This window comes from Paramisgurnus dabryanus, chromosome 15, assembly GCF_030506205.2.
Source record: "Paramisgurnus dabryanus chromosome 15, PD_genome_1.1, whole genome shotgun sequence".
NCBI classification, from domain to species: Eukaryota; Metazoa; Chordata; class Actinopteri; order Cypriniformes; family Cobitidae; genus Paramisgurnus; species Paramisgurnus dabryanus.
In genome coordinates this window covers 1,038,503-1,065,913 of record NC_133351.1, presented here as the reverse complement: position 1 = coordinate 1,065,913, position 27,411 = coordinate 1,038,503, and the positions used below count along the sequence as shown (strand labels likewise).

General features: G+C 37.2%; 1 protein-coding gene across 1 annotated transcript in view; it reads right to left on the bottom strand.

The window, feature by feature from the left end:
- The window catches only part of gpm6bb (glycoprotein M6Bb), a 41,964-nt gene extending 27,449 nt beyond the window's left edge, over nt 1-14,515 (bottom strand). The window contains exon 1 of the mRNA XM_065252445.1: nt 14,367-14,515. Within this exon, the coding sequence (XP_065108517.1) occupies nt 14,367-14,370 (4 nt within the window). The 5' untranslated portion in view covers nt 14,371-14,515. The remainder of the gene's footprint in view (nt 1-14,366) is intronic.
- Between the last annotated feature and the right edge of the window lie 12,896 nt (nt 14,516-27,411).

Genomic DNA, 27,411 nt, shown 5'->3' with positions numbered 1-27,411 from the left:
TTGTGAAAGAAAATAAAAAAGTTACCTGGTCCCTTCCCTTCCCAACCCATGCACACAAACATAGATGATTCGACTATCGGTCGACTATGGAAAGATTCGACAATTCTGATTCGAATATGTAAATCCTTAGTCGAGGACACCCCTACTGTATAGTTTAAACAGGCTTATACAAAAAAGATGAGCAAAAAACTATACAGTTTACACTTGATATATTACTGTCACTCACTTAGACAAAAATTTGTTCAACAGGTCATATCAGGAGCCAGATATACCTGCAAGCAATAGCCATTATTTTCCTACCTTCTTTATACACCCGAAAAAGTCTGGTTATGAGTAACCCACTTCTAGCCAAAAATAAACGTAAATTTGGTCACATGTCGTTTTTGTCGTCCTTAATAACTTAGAATGTCTGATATTTGGTCATGTAAGCAAAGTCAACCGCGTTTAGATTGTGCTTGGTTTCATGCATTTAATTTATTTTTGGGGTATGGTTAGACATTTCTTAAATTTTCACTGACAGCCCAAATTTTACCTTGTTTTAGCCTAGGCTGTGTTTGGACGTTCACCTAATGTGCAGGTTAGGTGTACTGGAGATGCCAACTCGTCAATTAAGAGAAAACGCTTCCCTGCCAATGACGAGAATTTCCGGCTTTCCGCAATACCGCTATTATACTTCTGCAACATATACAACCCGGAAGTAGCGCCTCACGTGAAAGAGAAAGAACTGTGTATGTTTTAAAGATCGCTCTGCGATTAAAGATTTATCTCAGCTTTTTGCTTAAAATTGGGTGTTTTTGAAGAAACCTACCCATATTTGAGAGTTGATAAAAAATGAAAGTAGGATAAAAAAAAAAAATTCTCATTTGAAAGCAGAGAGTCTGACCCTTCAATTGATAAATTGTTTGTGTATTTATTTAAAGAAGAACATATTCTGGAAGGCATTAAACTTTTGTGAAAATCATGACAAATGCTGGCGCTGGCTGGCAACTTTTTTGTAAAACGCTGGTGGGGAAAGAGTTAAAGGACAAGTTCGGTATTTTAGACTTAAAGCCCTGTTTTCAGATTGTTTATGGTCAAATAGAATGGTTTTGACTGAAATTTCGACATTTTCGGCTGCCCTGAGAATTTTCGCTTGTTTGTGTTCCAGCTCAGACCTCTACAATGGCTTTATAGGTGCACTGGAACAATCCTTCCTAAAATGCATTCAACTTTCGTTTACAAAGACGTGAAACTCACCGAGTGGTCAGGGGTGTTCACTGGTATGCTCACACAAAAATCGCTCCAAAAGACGCATTCCAACAGGTTTTATCGTAGTTTTTACCAACTCCATTGACTGTATTAGACGTCCTGTGAGGTACGGTATTACTCCGCGCCGGGAACTTTGTTTCTATTCTTGCAATTGGCAAAGGCGGATTAGCGCCACCTCCTGGGCTGGAGTGTTTATTATTCAAGCTCTAAGCGGAAGAATGTACGGGTGTGAGGCGTTTGGGGAAATAGGTCCACAAGTTAACAACGAATGGTAAAACAGCTGTTGGAAAGCATCTTTTGACGCGATTTTTGTGTGAGCATATCAGTGAACACCCCTGACCACTCGGTGAGTTTCTCGTCTTTGTAAACGAAAGTTTAATGCATTTTAGGAAGGATTGTTCCAGTGCACCTATAAAGCCATTGTAGAGGTCTGAGCTGAAACACAAACAAGCGAAAATTCTCAGGGCAGCCGAAAATGTCGAAATTTCAGTCAAAACCATTCTATTTGACCATAAACAATCTGAAAACAGGGCTTTAAGTCTAAAATACCGAACTTGTCCTTTAAGAAACAAATATATAACTGCTAATATAAATGTATTTTGTTTTGAGGAAATTTAGATATAAAAAATTTACTGAATTAAGTTTTCTTAAAATAAAATTAACATTAATAACTGTTCATTTCATTTTAAGAAAACTTGATTCAATCATGTTAAACCAGTGTCCATACTTGAATTACGTAGATCCAACAAGAAAACTTCAATCACATGGAACCAGTGTTTTTTTTCCAAGGGTAACACCTAAAAAAAAATGTTGTTGTTTCCCCTTAAAATTTGCTTCTAAAGTATAACTAAAGTGAAACTTAAAGTTGAAAAAAATAATTTAAGTAATTTATTAAGTTGATCCAACTTTTCACTTTTTACAGTGTAGTTTTATTACTTTTTTTGCATTGCGGAAGTGGATTCCGAGTCTGTGGTAATTCCAACAGTCCATTCATATGCTCAGGGTTCCTCACTGGTCAAATGAAGAGATTCTGAAGCTTTTGTCTGGACACAGCGACAGTAAATGAGTGAAACACAATGAGCTATCTGTGAAGTCTTGAATGCGCTCCACAGGCCCAATGCCAAGAACTCCAGGCCTTTCGGCTCCCTTTAAATCCACATTCCTAATAACTTTCACTCAAGACAGTTCAAGCCGAGACCACGAAAATCTGAAAGGAAGAAACTATACTCCTGATTTCTGTGGCAAATGAGTAAACATGAGCAGTCTTGTGGGCAGTCTTGGCTTTATGGTTGAGAGTCAGGCTTATAACCCAAAATTTACAGTTCGAGTCTCATGACCGAAACTCATCTTTCCCCCCTCACTACTTGCAGTGCTTGTGTCATTCACTGAATGGGTTAAATGCAGTTGACATAGGACATTATGTCACTTTGACTAAAGGTTTAAAGATACTTAAAGAGCTCTTGACTTCACATGACGTAACAAATTTGGATTAAGAGCCTCTACTCATTTCAACATCAAGAAATATGAGTTGAGGACAGAAGATCAATTTAGGCTGAGCTTTGAGATCTGAACAGTAAGAACAAGCAATAACTCACAAAAGAAAAACAGACCCTGTCAAGAGTGCAGATGATAGCAATAATACTGGCAAAATGACACTACATTCCCTTCAAATTTCATTTAAATCCCTATAATCTCAAATCATCGGGGGATGAAGGGGTGTGGCTACGCAGCATTACTGTATAGTGTGTCAACCACTAGAGATTTTGTTATATCATTTTATTTACACAATGGAATAGACAAATAATAAGAGCAAATGTTATTTCATTTTTTTGTAAAATTAGACTAAATATCTTTCATCTTTCAAGTATTTAATTTACTGAACTATCCAAAAGATGATATAATCACATGTAAATTTACAACAAAAAAATATTGAATAATACCATGAATTAATGCTACACATACCATTATGTGGTTTTTGGACAAACCGCCCACCACTCCTACAACGTAGGATCCAATAAAATCTCTTGCTTACAACCTATGAAATGTCTAATTCAAGCCATTAAATCCTCTTCACTTGCTCTAACCCTGAAAACTGAGCAATTTTCTAACCTTGTTTATTTGTTATTCTCATGGTTACCGCTCTCTGCTTACAGGAATGTAAACAGGTCAACCCAGAAAAAAAAGAATGGATTTTTCCCAGACTCACCATTACCATCCAGACTAAGAGATTATAGTGATGCTAAGTAGTGTTACAATAAATGTGCACTGAAAAGTTTCAGCACAGTGTGAATTTAGATTTGAACAAAGCTTGCCCTATATGAATCTATATTTTAAAACAACAGTAAACCTAACACTGGTAAGGCAAGAACAAACTGTGAATGACTTACAGGTTTATGCAAACCATCTTAACACAGCTGATGGTTATTCAAACCGTATGTAGTTTCAACTTTGTACTGTTATCTTCTGCAAGTTAATAAGAAAACGTGGACATCTTTAAAAGAGTTCAGAAGTTTGAAGGATATGTAGACTGTGGTTGGGGATACTAGTGGAGAGATTTGAAAATAGTGTTAACTGCTTGGTTACTAGTCAGCTGCTATGTTGACTAAGGTGTTTGGGGTCGACTTGTTTATTAAAATCTGGTTTCAGAAAGCTGATTGTAGCTGGAAGTCTCAACATATTTCATTTAGGGCTTTGACAAACATTTCTGACCTCTTAGTTGTATTCTTAATCATGTGGTACTGAAACAAATCTGCCTCGCTCTCATGATCATCTCTCTTGTCTATTAATGGCCCTTTGATGGCCAAATGTGAGGAAAATTGGCCATGCTTGAGCAAGCACTCCCACTCAGCACATTCACTGCCATGTCATTTCATATCACAACTCACAATGTCCTTCTTTGTGTGCCCTGTGATTAGTAGGAGAAACAAATAAACATGAAGGACAAACTCAGCAAGCTATGAGGAAAGAATGAGAAAAAGAGACAAGATGACCAGAGGTGAAAGAATAAGAAGAGAGGATGAGAGGAATACTTCACATTCATATTGCTAAATGTGTCCTTTGCTTTGAACTTCCCAACACAACACCTTCAACTCCAAAAGCTGCAGAAACAACATCTGATCTCCCCTTCTGGTTCATGGGCTGTCGGTCTCTCCAAACAGATCAGCCTTTAAGTGTTAAGAGTCAGGTCAACATGTACAAGCTTGACACAATGATATAGAAGAACATCCCAAAACACTTCAGATGGAAACTCTGAAGTTAAACGTGGAGTTTTGGACATCTTCCAAAGTTTTCGACCTCACTGGCACAATGCAGCAAAAAATTGACATATTTACCCCAATCATCCAATAGACCATGATGTAAAAGCCAAATCACACAACATAAACACAGCAACACCCATGAGATTTAAAATATTGAAACTCTGGATGCCATCAACACTGAGGCAATACAGGGGAAATGTAAACGCTACATGACTCAAACTTTCCAACAATGTCATCCTGAAAAGTGTCCACAAGAGAAGGAGAAGAGTGGAAAACAAAACAGTTCTGTTTATCTCATTTGCTCACTTAAGGAAAATCTCTTTGACTCCTGTGGCCCCTACATTGTTAAAACTATTGTGTGCCTTTGTGGATTTAACAAAATAAAATTAGTAAACTCTATTGAAAATATTGAATTCTTGTTTTTAACCAATTTTTTTGTAATTTGAGTAATTCTTCGAAACTACTTACTTTTATCATGTATAATCCACTTAAATCTGTAAGAAGGAAATTAACTTATTTGAAACTTCATGAATGCTTGCGTAGACATGACTAACAAGGCAGTGGACTTGTAGTTCCCAGCATGCTTTGCATGGGACTGCATTTGGAGAGTAAAATGTGAAATCAAACGCTAGTTTATGTGTTTTTAACTAAAAAGAAATACTTGTTAGTTATTAATTATCATTTATTTTAGAAAAGTTTCTGTTTCTTTGAGTTTTGTAGTTACCATCATTCAAAAGAATGGTGCTTGTGTTTAGACTGTAGTAGTAGGTGACACAATGAAAATCATGATGTGTGTTAATTTACAATGGTGCGGTTTCCCGGACAGGGATTAGACTAGTCCTAGACTAAAATAAATGTAAGAGCTGTCCAAACTGAAAACCACTTGCACTGACATACCTTAAAATGAATCAGTGCCCTTTGTTTTGCCTCAAAATGTACACAATTAATGTTTTTAGAAAGAGATGTTTGTTAAAACTAGTCAGGGTTTCCCGCAGCATATTTCAGTTAAGGCGGCCCGCCTAAGCTTGGAAACCCCACCGCCTAAACTAACTTGTCCAAAAAAAAAAATGCGCGCCACACGGCCGAAATGAGAAAGACGTGGTCCGGACCTTCACTGTCTGGAGGATAACTAGCCAGTTGATAAAACATCTCGGAGAAAAGCACGGACGTGCTTCACACTGCGAGCGTGCACGCGAACCACATGGCCGAAATGAGATAAGACTTGCTCCGTCATGTCTGGAGGATAGCCAGTTGATAAAACGCGTGTCCGTGAGAACTGTAAGTGGACTTATGTTTTGGGGTTATTCAAGCCTGTTATTATATTAGTTCTTCTAATTTTAAAGTATTAAAATTGGTGATTTTGTTGTTTGAGCAACCTGCTAAGGTTTCACGTGCCTGTTGATTAGATATAATTGTTGAGCGCTCTTGCTCACTTTATTCATGTGCATTATTTACATGCTACAGTTACACTCCTTTAAGATAATGTAATTAATAGTGGGAAATAATCAGTTTTTACCATTTTTGCGCTATCTATCATCGTTCGCGAGACGATCTTCAACATCTGCTTTAGTTTGTGTTTATTAACCCTTTAGTTTCACTTCATAACGCAGCTATTCCCATTAGATTAGAGGTATCTGTTAATTAAATTAACATTAAAATTCATTAATAATCTAGTATGTGTTCTTTTTTTGTCATAGTTTCTTCAAAATTAAGTTTTACTTGAGTGTTTTAAAAATAAATATTTAATTAATTTATTTTATTAAAATATTTTAATTTTCATCATGATGCATACACCCCGCCCCTTTGATTGCCACATCCTTGGACCCGCCCACCCGTCCAACCCTACCACCTTGACTAACAAATTTTCTGCGGGAAACCCTGCTAGTTATATTTCCTAATTAAATCAAGGCCTATTCCTGGCTTAAAGGGACACTTCACCCATATGCATTAAGCTTTGTTTAGTTAGAACCCCAGGAATGTTTTTGAATGGTCATGCATCATTTCCTCAGTTGCCGCTGAGACAGGAGAAATACAGATTTCAGTGTTGCACTTCCTTCTTTCAATGATGAAAAATCATCATTTTGCATCATTGAAAGCAGGAAGTCCAATATCTTTGTTGAGGGAGTGAGACTATAAACACCCCTTTTCTTGGTCAAATAGATACCAAATTTGAAATGTATGTTACATTTCCACTACAAATATGACACACTTTCAATAAAGATTAATGTTTCTACGGGTGAAATGCTCCTTTAAGCTAATCTCTGTCCGGGAAACCACCCCAATAACTGTGCCAATGCCAGGCCAGAGATCAGTCTCTTACTGTTTAACTTATGATTCACTACATGTTGGTGTCATTTATATAATATGCACGTGCCTATTTCCAACATAAGACAGAAGTCTTACTTAACGCATGCAACTCATGACCCGGTTGGGAAAATCCAGCGCATCAAACACACAAGCAAAACTCTGCTGCTACCCCGGATAATAAACTATATCCGGGTGATTCTCACGAAAACTTGGTTGTAAAAATGTCAAGCATGAAAATGTAAAAATTGCTTAAATTTACTTTTTTTCCCACCAGACATTAGAAACAAAGTCTGAAGTATATGGGAACATTAATTTAAAAACTTTTACTTATCATTTAACACTTTTTGTAACATAATTTCAAAAATAAGTCCTAAAAAATCTCATTACCGCAACAGTCAGAAAACATCAACACTGTTAGAAAAGCTAATATATTTTCACATTTTTAAAAATTGATTATTAATAGTCATGCACAGTAAATTGAAATTCTGAAATAATATTTATTTTAAATTTAACGGTTTTTTTATTTTGTTTTATTTAGCTCATATACCGCAACACCTTCCACAATTTACAACTATTTTTTTTATATATTTCGAAGAAACCTGACACATTTTCAAAATGACATGACAAACCTGAAAGAACATAATTTGGAGATTCTGCACATGCATTTAAAATCAAAGTATTATGCTTCTATTAATGAAATTAACATTTAAAAAGCATCTGTTGCGGTAATGATACATAGGTTTCGGAAATGAGGTTAATTATTTCGGTAATGAGAATACGTATACTAGCCTGAGATTGTGTTAAAAACAAATTTTAAAGTAGAAAGTCTGATAATATTTACAGCATCATGTGTTCAAGTTCAAAACTGTTTTATTGTGTAGTCTTTGAAAAAAATATTAAAGAAAAAACATGAGAACAGGAAGGCTTATATTAATATTCCTTTGTGTCATATTTAAGTCCCCATTTATGCATTTAACATACTGAAATAAGATGGTCTTGATGACATATTCTGCCTACTATTCTGCCTCTGAAGGCTGCAGCCATTGGATTGAGAAATGGCCAGCTAATGTCAGCTAGATATCACAAAACATTTGTGTAAATAAGATGAAAAATATTTCCTTGCTGGATATGATTTGGTCTTCTGACCTTTTACCATTCTGTATCTGTTTCGATGAGAGAGAGAGAGAGAGAGAGAGAGAGAGAGAGAGAGAGAGAGAGAGAGAGAGAGAGAGAGAGAGAGAGAGAGAGAGAGAGGCTGTATCCGAAAGTTTAGACAGCTGACTTGTTCCCTCGCTGCCTTATGAGACAATGACTTTGGCTGCATAATGGCAGCTCCGAGAAATGCTTTAGGACAGACTTCATAGGCAGCAAAATTGAATTCAGGTTGAAATGTAAGCAGCCCTCTCTGTGTTCCGGGATGTCGCAAATCTGCTTGTGGTGCGGAGGTCTGATCGACCCACCCAATTCACACGAGCTCTGTGTGCTCCACCCAAAGGCGGCAATTGTTGGCTCAGGGTGTCCCTTATTGTGAGGATCTCCCGATGAAGGTGCTCAGGACCCGGCTCAACATCGCCCTTGGAGGTTTCTTACTGCAGTGTCCCACTGCCGGCAAAGAGCCGCTGGTGGTCGTCCTCCCCTCGCTCAACCGGTTCAGTTTGTCGCCGAGAGCCTGTGTCCTGAACCGGGAGCCGCCAGGTCTGTTTCCTTTGGGTTTCCGGCGGAGGAAGATGAGATGTCTCTGATAGCGTTGGATGGAGACTGGGACCAGGCTCCACGTGGTGCATCAGACACACAGCCATCCTTCTAAAAGGAACTGGTGCGCATTCTCTTCAAAGCCGTGCAGGACTTGGAGATTGAGTGGAGCACCCCACAAGAACCCCAGAGAAGCAAGCTTGACTTTTGTTTTCTTCACTCAGGCCGCCCCGCTGATGCTCGGAGGAAAGTCACCAAAGTGTGGGCTACCCCTCCCCCCATTTTTTTTCTTAGTTAGGCTACCTGTGTATTCCCCCCATCAAGGACGCTGTGGCTGCTCACCTCTGCCCCTTGTCCACTTCCTTGGATGGTGTGGCGCAGCTTTGAGGGTAGTGAAGCCTCATGACAGCACACCTGTCCGAAAAAGCATACCCGCGCCGAGAGAGGCTCTGTCTGCATTGCACACTATGGCGGTCCTACAGATCTTTTAGGCGCAGGTGTTTAAGGCTCTGGATGAGGGCAGCACGGATCTAAATACCTTCAGGGATCTGAGAATGGTTACGGATTTCACGCTAAGGGCCACGAAGACCACTCATGGTGGCCATGCACAGTCACGCCTGTTTCTCCATCCGGCCTGTTTGGTGACACGGTGGGCACAATCACGGAGCATTTCTCGGAAGCGGTGAAGAGCTCTAAGGCTATGAGGCACTTCATACCTCACCACCCTGTGTCTCATGGACCAGAACCGGTGGTGCATCACAAGAGTCCCTGGCAAAAATCCTCCAGTATATGATGCAAGAAACTGGGTCCTGGGGGACTGCCGTCCGGAACGAAGCCGCTCAAAAACAGAGCATTTTTCTCCTCAGTTGGTTTTGTGTTGCTCGCCCCAGGGCCCTTTCTCACATAAGCGTCTACAACACGCCCCCCCCCCCACTCTCGAACACGACCCACATGTTGCGAAGACAGCAGAGGCGGAAAGGGTTAACGCACAGTCCTAATGAATTGCGCAGCAACCCGCTTTCTGTCACAGCGCCGGGCGCTTTTAGGCCATCCTTTCTGGTGTCTGTGACTCACGCACTGCGCAGAAAGGAGGTAGTCTCCCTTTGTCCCTTGCCCCCAGGCAGCAATCTGACGCTGCAGACAGTGCGCGTTGTGCGGTCGCAGGTAGCTGAGATGCTGGCACGCATGGGATCCAACTTTATGGATCTTGTTATCCAACTGATGTTGCAGCGCCTAGATGCGTGGCGTGCCATCGCTAGGTTGTTTTTGATACCTGAAAGTGGAAAGAAAGCATAACATTAAATTAGCATGTCTCACAACATGGGAGAAAAAAATTAATGTACACATCATCATATAGTATAGACTTGTTGCGTTGTGTTGTGTGTTTGTCATGTACATTTCCTAACACTGTAGTGTGTTTTTTGCTAATTACACCTGCTAGTAACATCTCCAAACCTAACCTCTCTCTCTCCTTCCTTCTGTACTCCTCTAGCCATTCTGGGTTGCTGTTAAGTTTCTCCCTGAACTTTGTCAACATGGCCTTTGGTAAAGCTTTTTTCTCACTTGCTGACTGTCTACAATGAAGCATCATAAAGCAAACTATCAACAGTTATTACATTTTAAATTTATATTAAATTCATAAGAGATATTTAAATGTAATAAACAATATGCTTAAATTCTCATTTCCGAAACAGAAGTTCTCTTTATCGCAACTGCTATTAAATGGTTGCGGTATATGAGAATGGTGTTGCGGAGGATGAGGTACCCCAGTATGTTTTGCTAAAAATAGAGAAGCCACGTAGGCTTTGCTCATTTTTTATTCAGTGCATATAATTAGACTTTAATAAAGAACATTTTCATAAAAAATTGTAAATCAAACAATTTTCGAAATGTAGAAAACTACCTGTTTCGGTAATGATAATCAAAATGTTGTGTAAGCATTCTGACAAGAGAATATTTCAAATTTAACTGGAAAGATATAAAGAGATGATCTTACCTGGTAGCCATCTTGAAGTAACTGGTCCATGTGCTTGGTCACTCAAAATCAAACTTTATTAAAATTCTGTATGTGTGCTTAAACTGTTCTCAAAAAGTGTTGCGGAGGATGAGAACATCAGGCATGGACACATCAATTTCCTAATTTTTCTTCATTATTATTATACATGAATATTCAGTAAATTATTTTTCTGTCATCTAAAGTAGTCTAGCAAAACATCCATTTATTTTTTTTCTAAATATTTTTGTTTTAATATGTTTAAATTACAACATAACGCATGTTCAAACACAGCCGGACGCATTGCGGTAATGAGAATTTCAGCAGAAAATGAGATAAAATTGACAAATTATAAATTCTTATGTTGAAATCACACATTGTGCAAGGTAGAACACAGTATTGTGTTAATTTTGAGGCTTTTTAATATTACTATATTACACATTTTATATCTAAAATCATTAGTGCCGTGGTGTTTCAATGTTTTCGTGAGAATCACCCATCCATTGTTTTCAAAAACACGCTTCTTCTTTCGTGCCATTGTTGAGTTTTGAAATTAAACAAAGCTGTGTCGCGTGATGTGAGTGTTTGTCACTTTTAGCTGACTGACGGGAGGCTGGGTTTTTCGGGGGAAGTGATACGTATAGAAACCCCTGAAACGTCAGCTGGACCTGTAATCAAAACGAACTTTCCAAAACTTGTACGAACTCTGGCGAAGTTCATTTGGCACAAAAATACTCTGTAACACGCCCAACTGCTTTTTTGACACTTTGCCTACGTTTAGCATGAAATGTTTATAAGTCAGAGAATGCATGAAATACATTGAACCACCCCTTTAAAAATTCTTTATGTATTACACATAATAAGTAACATAATAAGTAAAAATCACATATTTTTAAAGTGTAATTGTACTTAACTTAGTTAAGTAGATTTACTTAATTTCCATATATGTGAAATTTTCTAAAAACATGTGTGCAAAAATGTGCTTAATGAAAATTAAGTAAATTCTACTTAGTTTTTTTCAGTGTATAGCACATCTCTTAAAAAATGCAGATTTCTAGTCTCAGCTACAGGCGACGAATCCTGTCCAGTTTTAAAATGACTGGTCAGTGCTATACCGTCCCCCTTTAAATCAGTGCTGTATATTTGATCCATTTTAACCTCTTACACTCTGCAGCCCCCCAATATTGCACCATCACATTTATTTTTGTGGAGCACAAACCTAGACATCTGGTATCTTAAAACCTCAGCTATCTTACCAGTCCCACATATTTTGCATTTATGTAACATGAAATAACTTGGCCACAAAAATCATGGCATACAACTAAAGTACACAACATCAGTGGCAACAGAACGCCTCCTTACCAAAAACCTACAGTTTAGTAACAAATAAATAAAATGCTTTGAAACTTATTACAAATATTATACGCCTCTAAATTCTCTTGTTCTTAATCACAAAAACTATTTTGTAATCTTGACAAAACCTCACAAACACAAAGGCAATTGGCTGAAAACTCTTTCACACTGGGACTGGGAACCATCGAGCCAGTCTTATTGATCAACCCTGCCTTTAATCCGCTAATACAGTTCAATAGTCTGACCAAAAAAAAAAAAAATGAAAGAAATCATAGTGCAACACTAATAAACAACATAGCCCTTTAGAAACCATTGAAAACTCAAAAACAAGAAGGGTTTTCTGATGAGAGTAACAGTGAGGGCAGTGAGTTTAGGGGATAAGATGCAGCTGAAGTTCATTGAAGGAGGAACGCTCAATTCATTGGCATTATTCCTCTCCAGACATTCAAGCTCACTGGATCTACTTTATGTCTCTGGAGTCACACAAAGACACGGACGATGTATTAGACACACAAAACTCTCACACATTCCCTTACTGTCAGCTGTGAAGGGCAAAATCAACTCCCTCCAAACATTTCTGAAGAACCCACAACACACAATGCTATTAAAAAAAGCCCTCGTGGTTTGAGGCTAAAGTCGACTAAAGAACGAAATGCTTATGAACAGAAATAAAACAAGATGTTGTTTGTCACTATGAACATTTATGTTTTTCATCCAAAAATAAACATTTACTCATGATATTGGAAAACCCTACGGAAAACAAGTTTTACAAAATCTTTTTTCCACCAACAATCTTTCACAGTGACCTCATCTGTCAAGATCCAAAAACAACTAAAAAGAAACATAAAGCCACCCATGTAGTTTGTGTTTATAACTTTAAGGTAATAAAGTCTATAGATGGTTTCAGCAAAAACAACATTAACATAAATGGCTGTCGTGAAACAAACGTAACTTCCAGTAAACTTTCACAAAGAATCAATAGGTTTGTTTGACTTCATGTGGCGCCACAAGAACCGACAAGAGGATGATGTCGAAGTACAGCGATCGCGATTTAAGAAATCATTTGGAGATGTCTAATTTCGACTCTCTCTCGCTGTACTTTCACGTCATCCACCTGTCGCATTAAGTCGATTAAGCCCAGTAACAACAGAGGCCTTTTGGAGTAGTTTATTTCTGATAACAAGCAAATGAACAACAAGTAGATGACCTTAGTTCAAATCATAGCTAAAGCGTATCAAACACTACACTGAGCTAACGTAACTGTGTAAAATGTGTACTATATAATTTATACAATCATAACTACAGATCATCTGCCAAACCTCCCTTAGCGCTGATCCATGATCACCATCTCCCCTCATCTTTAGGAAACCAAAACATTTGTTATTTTCCAACAGTATTTGTTCCAGATTTCAGTTTAAATACCAGCCAGACAATTAAACAAACAAGAGACCGGAAATTAAGTTCAGTCCAGATGCATAACCACGACATCGCACATGCATCCGATGAAACCATCTATAGTTGGTGCAAATATTAACTGTAAAATCAGAATACAGTGACAGCGACTATTCATCAGATTCCCGAGGTCAAAATGTGAACAGGCCCATCTGGCCCGCAGCCCTTCTTAGTGTCCCAGAGCTCATAATTCAGTGGAGAGCTTTAAAACAGTGATAAACAGATGCAGCGCCTCTCTGCCTGTAAGTGAGATCTCAAACAGGATGACATCACATTCTCTTCTCTAAAAACTTCCAAATATTTACAAAATGTATAGGATAAAGTACACACTTCACTGAGAGCAAACCAGCATTAAGTGTGTGATGGATGGACCCACAAGAGTGTCGCATGTTTGTTCAGATACCGGTCCCGGAGGTCAAACTAATAGTTTGCAATTTACATTACATACAAAATAAACTTCTCAGTTTGTAAAGGTAAATGCAGCAATGCAGATCTAGTTATACTCTGCAGAACTGGATGTGCATAATGAGAAATCCATGTGTTCACTGCCAGCACATAAATTTAGAGAGCTGTGCTCATAGATGACACAATGGAAAAGACATTTTTCATTCCTCCGCTTTCAAACACAATCACTAGAAGACACTGATGTGTTATTGTCATTACTGCCAATGCAAAACCAATAGTTCATAAACTACAGTCTACTGTCCCAGAAACTCACTCTAGTGCACTATAAAGTAAGTTAGTGTAGTCTGTTGTTGCTTTTCGCTCGAGTGTTTTGCTGCAGCTGCTTTGCAGCTCGTGAGGTAAATCTCTTTAATCCATAATCTCACTTCTCAAGAGCTGCTCGGTTACCTCAACTAATGCTAATAGCAACAATAAAAGGTTCAAAAACGCAGAAATGCAAAAGCTTAGCTAGAAAAACAATAACTACAACAACAACAGATAGTATTTCTCACATCTATGTCGCGCTACTGTCATATCTCAGAACAAAAACACTCCTGATGTAAAACTAACGTTACAGCGTTTATCTGGAGTTGATCGGTTTAAGGTTTGGTTTTACATACCCATTTCTCAAACGTCCCAGCGTCTCTGTTGCAGTCGCATCAACTGTTGAGAGTTTAACGGGATAACGGGACGCTCTGACCGGACTGTGTGCCACTCACTCACCCGGGAACTCTGACTGAGAGAGAGAGAGAGTGAAGTATCAGCACGGGCTGTGACGTCAGCAGCGAGGATTACCCGCCTCCGACAAACTCTCCTCAGCGCAATCTACTCTCGTACTCTCGTACAACTCATTGTAAATTAATGAAAATAAAACAAAACCACGATAAAAATATATTTTTAAATATATTTGAAAATATACAACAAATGACCAACGTATATATTTGTTTAAAAAAAAACACACATTTTTTCACAGATATATTTTTTTGTAAAAAAAAATGTAAATATTGTTTAAAAAATAATACAATTTAAATCAGTAAAACATATATTTAGCGCTCCATATATTTAAATCCAAGGAATTATATTTACGTCGTATTGTAAGAAAAAACTTTGTGTAACGAGCCTGTAAACAGAACAAGTTTGAAAAGGAAAAAAATAATATATTTTCAACTTCAGAAATATATATTATAAAATTAACTTCTATTTAGCATATACACTTGCCATTTTGATTGTAAAATTAGAAATGTATTTGCTTGTCAGTGTGCGGGGTTAGTACTACTGTCACAGTATTCGGACGATGATCGAATGAACACTTGAATTCGGATATACTCGCTTTACCTACTGCTTTTCACCTACTATATTGTCCAACAATTCTATAGACCATTTTAAAAGATGTAAACAACACTGGTCCAGAAGGACTTCCTGTTTCCGTTTTTTAACACTAGATAAACGTTGGGATAAAATAAACCAACAGAACATATAAACCTGAATTAACTGAAGTTAAACAAACATCTTTAAAATAATGATATTCGTGAAAAAAAAAAACTGTAACAAACTGTAACAGGAAGTGTTCTGGACCAGTGTTGTTTACATCTTTTGAAATGGTCTATATGTGGGCGTGCACAAGGAATGTGATTGGTTGAGCCTGGTCGAGGTCGAAAAAATAAAATGGTGGCCAAGAAAGCGTCTGGAGCACAAATTTAGTGTAAATAAAGTTATATGTTCTTTTTACACCTTTTAATTGCATTTCTAATGAGCAAATTAGTATTGCAGTTTTTAAATATGGAATTAGTTATCACAAAGACGCTCTCTGATTATATTTAAAACTGAATTCCGTTACGCTGCCTGTAAAGGCTGTCTGAAAGTGTTTCCCAGAGCTGCCTTCCTGCCGCCAAAGTCATTGCCTCATGAGGCAGCGAGGCAACAAGTCAGCTGCCTAAGCTTTCGGACGCAGCCGTTGACACTCTCGACTCGTGCCTCGTGAATATTTACTTCTGAATGCTATACAGGTTTATTGAACCAATCCCTTAAGCGCTGAGATGTCACGTGACTAACCCTAACCCTGAAGCAGATATGACATTCTCACATAATGAACAGTTTACATGTCAACAATTAGTCCAGTTTATTGCTTTGGTAAACACATTGGTGAAGAGTTTGAGGGTTGTACACTAAGTAAACTTATTTGTTTCATTGTTTTTATTTTATACCTTACGAGAATAATATCACCGTTCAGATGCAGAATGTTTTCCCTTTGCGAGTAAAGTTGAGTTTGAATCTCATCGTTATTCATGGTACAAGCTCCAAGGCTTTTGATCCAGTGCTCATTGATCCAGTAAACTGGCATTCGGTATCCTAGGAGCCCAAAGTACCCGAATTACAAGCGCTTTCAGAAGATGCCAAATGGCTGTAACTGAATGGAAAATTTGAGAAAGAAACAAGTGAAAGCAGAATTGCTGGGAACATTTGTTCAGGCCAGGCTCTGGGGTTTTATAGGCTTACCTATGACAAGTATTTAAATTGTTCAGTGTTGTGAGATGACAAATCATTTTTTCCAAGCAATTGGAAAACTAATATACTTTAAGAGTAAAAGTTCCCATATAATCCTAATGGTTATAAACATGATCATGGCTTCATATCCCCCCCATCCAACCAGTGTTGCCAGATTGGAAATGTCCAAAGATCGTACCAGAAGCTCAAAATGATGGTGTTTGGAAGAAAATTATTGTTCACAACTTTGTGACTTCTTTTTTTGAGGGCGCTCAATGTGAAGTTCGTAGCCCATCATGTGTGTGGTTCCTTATTTCAAATGATGTGTTCTGCGTGTCAAGAGATCCTATGTGCATCCTTATGTGTTTCTGATAAAAGAGACGCTTGCGTTTGCCAGATTCTCGCATAATCTCATGCATAATCAGAGTTTAGTGTTAAGTGAGTGTCTTGCATGTATTTTGTGAACGTGAGCGTCTCTTTTATCATAAACGGTCTTAACTTATTTTGACAAAACACATGATGAACATGATGCAACAAACACATATTTTGAAAACACAAGCAACACACATGACACTCCCGACCACTTATTTTGAATTTGTGCCCCTCGGATGAGCAGTCACGGACCAGCACTGGTAAAATGTGCACAATACAGCTATCTATCTAAACAAACAACGTGTAATAGCCTGCAGATTTCCCCAGTAAGATAAATAATAGGTGTACCTTAGTGGGAGGGTCAAACCAACTGACTAAAAACTACTGACTACCAAAGTTAACTCTTGAGAGAAAGAAGATTCATTCTCCAGAGGATTGATCGAGAAGACGTAGGGCTCCATCATACACCCGACGCAATGCAGCGCAAAGTGCAACACAAGTTTTTTGCTAGTTTCAGCCCGCCGCAGTTATCATTTTTACATTCAGTGTCAGGTTCTTTAAATAGCAAATAGGCAACTACAAACTCCGCCATTTAAAAAGGCAATCCACCTTGGCGCAACTGGCTTTTAAAGGGGAGGGACAATAAACTCTCATTGGTTTATTGCATGTCACGCCCAAAACACCCCCATTACTCATTACATTAATAGGAACAACTCTTTTAGACTGTGTGCCAGACGCATAGACCATTTTTCCCATCGTTTAACTATTAAAAGTGGATTCTAAAACCCCTTAAGACTGTGCGCTGTGAGCTTTAGACTATGCGCTTAAATCGTTAAAATAGGGCCCATAATGTGAGAAGAGTTGTTCAATTCAATTCAATTTTATTTATATATCGCTTTTCACAATTGGTAATTGTTTCAAAGCAGCTTTACATTAATTGAAGCAGGGGAAAATACAGAAAAATCGACAGACAACATAAGAAGCAAAATACAGCGGCTATTGATAAACTTTACAAGCGAGCGTGGTGATGATGTAACATATAGAAGAGGGTGCTAAGTTAAGCCACTGTTGGCTGACTCCCCAGGGTTGAAAAAACCCTAGGGGAAAAACCTCCCGCATTTTTAGCCAGGAGGAATAAAAAGTCCTAGGAGGAAAAAAAACCTTTGGAGATATATATATTTGTCATTATTGATTGAATAGAGGTCAAATTATGGTACAAATATGATATTTTTTATATATTTGGCAACACCATAAACACGCAACCACTTAACTTTGAGTAGTTTGAGAACTTTGTGTAATTCTTTTGCTTTTAAATATTTAAAAACATATTAACATCAAATTTTCCTCAATGATTTTTTTGATTTTTCTCCCTGTTGTTTTTGTCCACAAGGCCCTGAACTTTCATCTGCTCCAGCTGAAGCTCTTCTATTCACGGAGCCTTTGGGAATTTTCAACAATCCATGTTTATAAAAGGATCATCAAATTTCATCGAGTTGAATTCAATCCTGTAGATCAACAAGCTTTAAAATGAAACTTTGAATGGAAATACAGGTAAGAAGTTTAACTGATCGTAACAAACTTCAGATCCAAACTACTTGTAAGGCATCAGTTGTGCAGAGCAGTGTTAGGAAAAATCCTTGGAGAGTCGGAACGACGTGACTGGAATGATGACATCACTTTAACATATCACCATGGAGATATGGAAAGTTTGTCTTTCTTCTCCCTTTAGAAAGGATTTTCTAAATCTCACATGAAGCAGCTCGTCCTGTCTGCCTTTCAACAAAACATTTGACATTCATATGAAGTCTGTTGTGTTATAATTAGGAAAGTTTGTGAGGATAAACTTTAGTGGGTGTGGCATCAGGTCAAGGGACAATTGGGAAAGGTAAACTGGTGTGTGTTGTCCTTGATGGTGATGAGTGGGTTTGATCCACAGGTAAATGATGGATTCCTCATAAAAAGATAAAATAATTCTCATGATCATAAAGCTGTTTTCTTCTCTAGAGTATAAACCATCTTCTCTTACAGATCATCATCACTATAGAAACACAGTTTCAGAGTAAATGCAGCACGGCTCAGCGTGACCTTCAGCTGATTTATATTCATTTAACCTTTAGATGGGAAACAAGATTTCAACACGTCTCTATAGCTGTTCGCTGCTCTTTTCCTTAAAGCCAATATTATTGTAATGTCTCAGAAATCTGAAAGAAACTTAAAGCTATGAAAAGCTGTACTGTGTGGTTTAGTACTTTAAAAGCACATTATTTAGATTCAAAGTATATTTGCTTTTACATGAAAGTTTCAAACAGTATTTCAACAATTTCTAGCTGTTAAAAAGTAACAAAGTGTAATGTAAAGTTGTGTTCATGGATATCTGATGTCTTATAAACGCAAGTTTGTTTCCAGGCTGACAGAAATAAAAGACTTTGTGTTCTTGCTCACAGAAAGCAGCCAATCAGATTCAGTCTGAGGTTCAGATGACTGAAATGATTGGATCAATGTTCTTTTAGTCTCCTCCCTTTAGTTGAAATACTTTAGTATCTGAAGTGAAGAAACACACGTCTTATACTGATGCTTGATATTGTACAGACACTCAGATGGGTGAGAGGTGATGATGACCCATATGCAAACATATACATTGCTCTGGCCAGAAATATATATTAAAAATGGCCCAAAAATATATCTGTAAAAATATATTAATGACAATTGTTTTGGTATATGGAGATACCTCAATAGATGAAGAGTGTTTATTGACCTGAACACACTGTGTGTTACAGCTGCATACAGATGAGACTGAGAGAGGAACAAAACAAAATTCCACACATTTCTCACCCGGAGCATTGTTGATGACATCTACAGACTCACAAAGTGAAACCTTACTGAGAGAGAGAGAGAGAGAGAGAGAGAGAGAGAGAGAGAGAGAGAGAGAGAGAGAGAGAGAGAGAGAGAGAGAGAGAGAGAGAGAGAGAGAGAGAGAGAGAGAGAGAGAGAGAGAGAGAGAGAGAGAGAGATTAATTGTCACTTGATTAATTTCTTTCTCTCTCTCTCTCTCTCTTTCTCTCTGTCTCTCTCTCTCTCTCTCTCTCAATTTGAAAGAAGAAGTGTCTTTTAACATCAGACTGAAATCATCAGGGATCTTAAAATAAACTTTTTGAATAAACTTTTTTGAAGAACATATGTCAGCCATACTTTAATAAAAAAAACATTAAAATACTTTAATAACTAATGTTTAGATGTTTCAATGTGTATCAGAAAATAAAGAATAAGCAAAATAAAATGACTTGTTTTAGCTACGCAACTTTATACAAACACTCAATCCTGCTGCCATCCAGTGGTGAACTTTGATCATTACACACTGGGCAGCTTAATAAAACCGAATTTTGTTTTAGGATACAAAGATTTTAAAACATTTCAGATTTAACCTCCATCATCTCTCTACTCTGACCAACATTAATAAACCTCGTGTTTTCTCATACAGTTAAGATAGAGTTATGAAGACTAAAATTACAGAGATGACCAGCAGGTGTCAGTGTGATGCTCTGTGAACAATGTGTTATCACCTGAGCACTTTTAAATAACATTCATGAAATTTATCACCTTGCCAACACCTGAACATTACATCTAAAACACTCTCACATTCATTCTTGGTCATCAGCTTTAATGTCAAAATACTAAAAATAAAAGTGTGAGACAGCTGAGGTGAGCAGTGCTGTGTTTTAATTCATCATAAAGAGCTCAAGTGATTCTCATTACTGCTGCTTTTCTTTCTGACAAAAAACATAAAAATATAATGATTTTAAACATGAAACATATCAATCATTGGCCAGCCCTGTTATCTAGAAATCATAAATAAATCAGCCTTTTTTAAATGATACAGTCATTTCCCAAAGAAAAAAATCCATCCACAAATGTTTTAATGTGTAGTTTCTACCTGACAGATCTCTGTGTTTGGATATAAAGACTGCACTTATATTGTCTTGTCTTTTTGAACTCAAATAAAGGGATGCACTTGAAATTCTGTTTTCGTATGTTTTCCATCTATGTAAACAGAAATAAATAAATGGATTTGAGTCGTGTGGGTGTCTCTGAGGTTTAGTTGGTTGAATGAAGATGTGATCAGAGAGGCTCTTACCTCATATTACACTTAAGTCGAGCAATGTTTGTCTGACAGTCTCTTCTTAAACCCAATGTGACGGCGCACCGCAATGAAATATGAATCTGCTGAGATCTCCATTAGTCTGTCTGTTCATACAAGAGAAAGATCAACATTACTGTATCACAGACATTTGTACTAACATTCACAGGAGAATATGAAGAGCACTGTCATTTCTGCAGTGTCAAGACATCAATACAGATTCTTCATGGGATCATTTCACACATTTGATTATTTCTTCAACTCCATTAAAGTTTATTTCTGTGCTTAAAACGTATAGCTTATCCTTATTTTATCATCCATTGACCTCTTGAAGTAAGTGTTGTTTATTCTCTGTGTATGTGGCTCGTGGTCTCCGTTGAACAAAATGAGCAGCTTTATTTATGTATTTCTCATCAGAAGAGGGTCACACAACACGCCATTATCCCTGTGACGTTACCATGGGAACACTACAGACTGATGATGGTCTATAAATGGTCCGGTGATGCAGACCTGTGAAAGATGGAGAATAATGAAGAATAAAGAAACACTACACAATCAGGTGAAGAAAAATATACTGCATTATTAGGATACCACAAATCCTTAAAAAGATAAAAAAAAAAGATACATAATATTCAATATAATTTATATTCACAATTGTTTATTTGTCCCAAAGCAGCCTTACATTAATAAAAACCCACAGAGAAATAAGAGGACAACAAAAGTAGCAGAGTACAGTGGTGTAGATTAAACCGTACTAGCGAGCGTAGTAATAATGTAACATATAGAAGAGAGTTTAAAGTTAAGCCAAAGTCAGCTGACTCCTGAGGGGATGAAAAAACTCCTAGGAGAAAAAAACCCTTGAGAGAGAGCCCGACACAGCAAATCCTATGGAAGATATACTACATTAAATACTATATTATACAATTTTATGTGATTAATTTTTTTAAATATAAATGAAAAGTTAAAGGAAGCGGTCGGTTGTCGCTGAGCAGGCAATCCAGTAAGCAAAAGATATAAAAAAATACTATACTAAAAATTTAAGAAGAATTTTAAAAATTTGAAATTAAAGAAAAGCGTTCGGTGGTCCCTGGTCAGACATCGGCTGGGCATCACGTTGAAGTGGTGTGATGAACTTCACGGCAGCAGGAACTGAGTCTGTTAGCCTCATTTGTCCTCAGGTTTGAGGACGAGACTGGGAAAGAGAAACAAAATCCTATTAGCGTAGGAGCCGTTGGCATGTAATTCAAGTGTCATACAGTATAATAGATGAAGAGAAAGCTGCTACTGTCTTAAAAGAACCTCAAAAACCTCCACTTCATTTTCTGTTCTCATTTCTGGTTGTGTTTTATCTGAGATGTAAAATCACATTAAGTTATTTATGTGATGAACCCATGATGTTGATTTAGGGTTCCCACACCTTAGTTAACTTCAAATTCAAGGACCTTTCAAGGACTTTCCAGGTCCAAAACCGTCAAATTCAAGGACTAAATGTGGGGACGCATTTCAAGTGAGAGCAAGGTTACATTGTGTTACCTTTAAAGATACATTGTTACAGTTCCCTTTTGAGGGAACTCGTGCTGCGTCACTGCTGTGACACTTTGGGGACGCCTCCAGGGGTAAATGTGTCTGAATGTGTATATCAAATTCAACCAATGCTGAAGCTTAATGACAAAGACAGGGTGACGCGGGAGCCAGGAAGTATATCGCTATCTGAAATATTGCCAAAGCCAGACAGGGATGCAGGAAGTATGGCAAGGGAGACGCAGCGTCTCGTTCCCTTCTCACGGAACAACAGTTACATACGTAACCCGAGACGTTCTCATGTGTCAAACACAACTATGCAAAAAAGCATTTTGGTATGAATCAACATTCACATACAGAAGATATAAGCATTTAAAGCCAACAGTTTAGCACGTGTGTTTAAAAAGTCTAATAGAAGTCTAAGAAATAATATGTTTTTTTCCAGAAAACTTCTTGCATGAAATATATTCAAGCACTTTCAATGACCTGTATATATGCATGTATTTAAAAAAAAAAAAACTTCCCAGCACCTTGATTTTTTTCACAATCCTTTTTCAAATCCTTTCAAGGATTTCAAGGACCCGTGGGAACCCTGTGTCATATTTACAGAAGTACATTTCCCAGCATTCTCTGGCTGTACAAAAGTGTGGATAGATAAAGTTATATATTTCTTATTTTTTTCAAGAGCTGAAAAAGCTTTCTGTGTTTGTTTAAGTGAAACATGAGCTGTATTTTATTCCAGTCAAAATGACTTCATATCATAATGATGGATTCTGTACTCATATCCCTCCCACCCCACTTTCTCATCAACATCCAATTAAACACAGAAATTACACGAGATGAAGTCGCTTTCATCTTGGATTATACAAAAATAGGCATTAGCACACTTTTGTTGAATTTTAGCAGAGATTAATTATACGGTGTTGCTATGTTCATATGAAACTAATTTCAGTATTAATTTACATTGAAAGGATGTAGTAGATAAATCTCACATCTCATTACATTCACTGTGGGAATCCTGTGAAGTCATTACTGTCAGCAATGACACTAACAGATCATTTATATATCAAAAACAATCCTCCATCATCAGAACTATAATTACAGGCTGGACTGAGATTATAATTCAATTCTGTAATAACTCTTCACTTATTTATCAGCCATTCATGTTGATGATCATATAATACACATTTAAGAGCTCAACAAAGGACTATTATTAAAAGCCCTTAAATAAAAAACAATAAAGCAAAAGTTGAAATTACATTTGCACTTATTACTGTTTCGTTGAAAAACACAAAAACAACTTCTCACATATACCTTTAAAATCTGACCGCCTTTAACAAGCTATAAATAACTTGGCAGAGGTTGTAAGGTATTACCATGGTTTACTTCACTGTGGGTATAGTAATGCAGTAAATGTGCTTGACTTAATAATTCAACACATCGGTTCAATCCAAAGGGTTTTCCCTTTAAATATAAATGCGGTCTATGTCATATTTCAGCAGCTACAGTAGAGAAAACTGTGTAAGTAAAGACAGATGGTTTATTTATAGAGATAAAACTCCACGCACTTTAATCCATTAAATCTCTTCATGATCACAGTATTTCATCTACAGAGATCTGATCATTACACTGCTGTGTCTATAGCACAACTATACTGTTTAAATGTGAATTCCTTAATCAGAAATATTAAACATCATGAGAATTAAAGGGATAGTTCACCCAAAACTTTTTATTTTGTCATCATTTACTCACCCTAATGAGTTTTTTTTATTTTGATGAACACAAAAGATATTTTGATAAATGATGGTAAGCATTGACTTCCATAATATTTGTTTTTCCTACTATGGAAGTCAATGGGTACCATCAGCTGTGTGCTTACCATCATTGATCAAATATCTTCTTTTGTGTTCATCAGAAAAAAAGAATTCATACAGATTCGTAACAACATGAGGATGAAAAAAATGATTTGAATTTTCATTTTTTGGTGAACTATCCCTTAAAGATGAAGAGACTGAAGTATCAGTAAGTTTTCACATTTTAATAAAATCATACCTTACATAACATAAGGTTTAATAAAATAATAAACTGGGTCATGTTTGACATTTAGTGTAAGATTTGGCAGTGACAGCAGAACTGATGGGAAACATTTCTCATCTTCTCCATCATAACGCTCTTGTGAGACTTCAGTTCCTCAATGAAAACTATATGTGACCGTATAGATCTACTGCAATCTGTAAACACCACATCACATTGAGAACCTGGACATACAAAATACAATCAATCTGTGTTATTTCATCTTTATCCTGACACAGATTCACAGCAGTAAGAACGGTGAAACGATGGCCAATCAGAACAAAGCGTCTGTATGAAACTGACAGCAGCTGGAGTCTTGATGAAAACACAAGTGACAGATCAAACAACAGCTATTGGCCAAACACTTAAATCACGGCAAAATACCTTTCACACTACATTTACCTTCAACAGGACAAGAAATAAACTTTGTGTGTGTGAAAAAAATCTCTGCATTATAACACATTTCTGCAGACTGTTTTCATAGTTGTTATGTGATTCACAATGATTATTAATCATGATTAATTATTATTAATGTCACACTGCAGGAGCTCAATGAGAGCATCAATGAAAGAAGAGACTTTAATGATCTAGTCTTATATCTTTATTTGACTTTTTTGTCTCAGCCCTATCACGTGTACATCTGCTAACATCAATGGGGTCTGAGATCCTTGAGGTTCAGGTTTTCATGAATCCTGACAATAATAAAGAGGTGGAGAGAGTCATGAGGAGAGATGGATGAACATCACACTGCACTTCTTATACTTAAATCCTTTTAAAGTTAAAGATCCATGTAAGATAATAAGCCTCTCTCTGTTAGTGTTGATCTGCTGATGTCTGATGTGTTAACATCCATGACAACACTGCTGTCGAGATCTGTTATTGTCAAGATCAGATCAAAGCAGATTTACACTGAGGGATCGCACAAAAGCAGAAGTATTTTTAACCCAGCCCATGGTTATGGTACTCTGGTCTTTCTGGATTTTATGAACAGCACTCAACATTGAACACTGTACTGTTATCTACTTTACATTATACCACGGGTCTGTTGGATACTTTATTCTGATTGGCTGAGAAATGTTTCATGGGTGTTGATTATTTTTCCATAAACGCACACCTGTCCTGTCAAATGTTTTAAAAATAACCACCAGAGAATAGTGGAGAATAGAAAAGTGCTGAGTCCGGTCTCGAGACCGATTTCTGCTTTCTCTGACTCGTCTCAGACTTCTTCCTTCAAAGACTCGGTCTTGACTCAGTCTCAAACCACAGTGAGAGAAGGACTTGTAATTTCAGACCGAGTCCTCGAGACCAACGCATTTTTTATGTTCATATAAAAAAAACACAACACACAAAACAATAATAATAATGCAATGTTGACGGGCATTATTTGAAAATGACATCCCATGGTGCAACGCAAAGATACTGCATTCAGAGCCGTTTATTTATCTTTAGAAAAATAGGCAGAAGTTGATGCATGTGGTAGGGATTTTTTTAATGATAGTAAAAGCATAGTCCATATTAAGACGTTAAGACTGATCCTATAAACAATTCCCAATCTAGTTTAGTCTGTAGGCCTAACTGTTGATTATGAACTGGGATGATATTAAATCATGAATATGAAAACTGACATGTTTTTATGGTCTTGGTCTCGACTCTTAAAGGACTCGGTCTCAACTCAGATCTGCTTCCTCAAAGACTCGGTCTTGACTCAGACTCGACTGCATTTAAAAACCAACGGACTCGGTCTCGACTCAGTCTCGATCCTTCAAAGACTCGGTCTTGACTCGGACTCGGCATAGGCGGTCTCATCCCCATCACTAGTGGTATAAGCTGAGTAACTCCGCTTCACATTTTGCCGCATTACCACCTTTGGGGTGCATTATTTTTGAATAATTGAACGGCACTTCATTAATTATTCTTTAGCTTATGACTGTATGAACACATTTTTACAGATTTCTAAACATGCGTCCAGACACTACAACATAGAAATTATTGATGCCCAAAAAGACAAAATGACCCTGCCTCTGAAAACCCAACCCAAGTCATTTATTTCTACATAAAACACCCAAAGAAGATTCTGTGAAAATATTACCTTGATATCTTTATTGTTGACTAAGTAAGATCATGACAAAGGGTGAAATCAAACCTTGATGCTCCAAATCCAGAAGATTTAGGCATTTAGCAGACGCTTTTATCCAAAGACACTTACAAAGATTAGAAAACAATAAAGTAATTTGTCATAAAGAATAATCTCAGTTAAACACAGAGATTAACATGCTTAAGGTGGACGAGGTTTGGAAGATACATTTACATCACAGTGATGAGTGAAAGTTGTCCTTTAAAAAAAAGATGTGTAAATAAACGCAGTAGATAAATGAGAAGTGTGTGGATTCTCACATAATGAACGAATCTCTTCACTTAAAGCTGGACTGAATCATTTTCTTTTTTTATTCAGTAAATGTAATCTGTCACTTCAGAAATATAAACCTGACACATACACAGAGGTTTTTTTACTCATTATAGCTTTAACTCATGACAGCACCCAGTTCAGATTTAATGATCATATAAGGGAACAATTCACACTTCTGACTTTAGTTTGATTTTATCTGAAGCTTCTCTTAACATAAAGGTCATCGCCCATAGACTTTAATGACCAGAGAAAAAGTCCACTTGATGACTGAACCTGAAGCCGGGCCGATGTCACCTGACATGTGATGAAGAGATAGAAACATTACAGCTCTATAATCTCAACTAAAATCATGTCTAAATATCACCAAAACTGACTTATAGAGAAGAGAGGGATGTGTAAATAATAAAGGAAAAATGATTCCTTTAAAAGCATGTTTTCAGTCTTTACACAGACAGGACACAAGATAATGAAATATTGTGCTCTGTGTTTTATGGGTCAGATGTTTTTGGGTTTACAGGTGTTGAAGTAAATTAGTTTTGTCATACTGCTGATGACAGACAGATTTGATTCTGCCTGACAGAACAAGAGAAGATGGAGGATTCAATTTATTACAAGTCAAAGTTTATTTCTGTTTTTCTTTATATCTTCACTTTGGACTAAAACCTCAGACAAC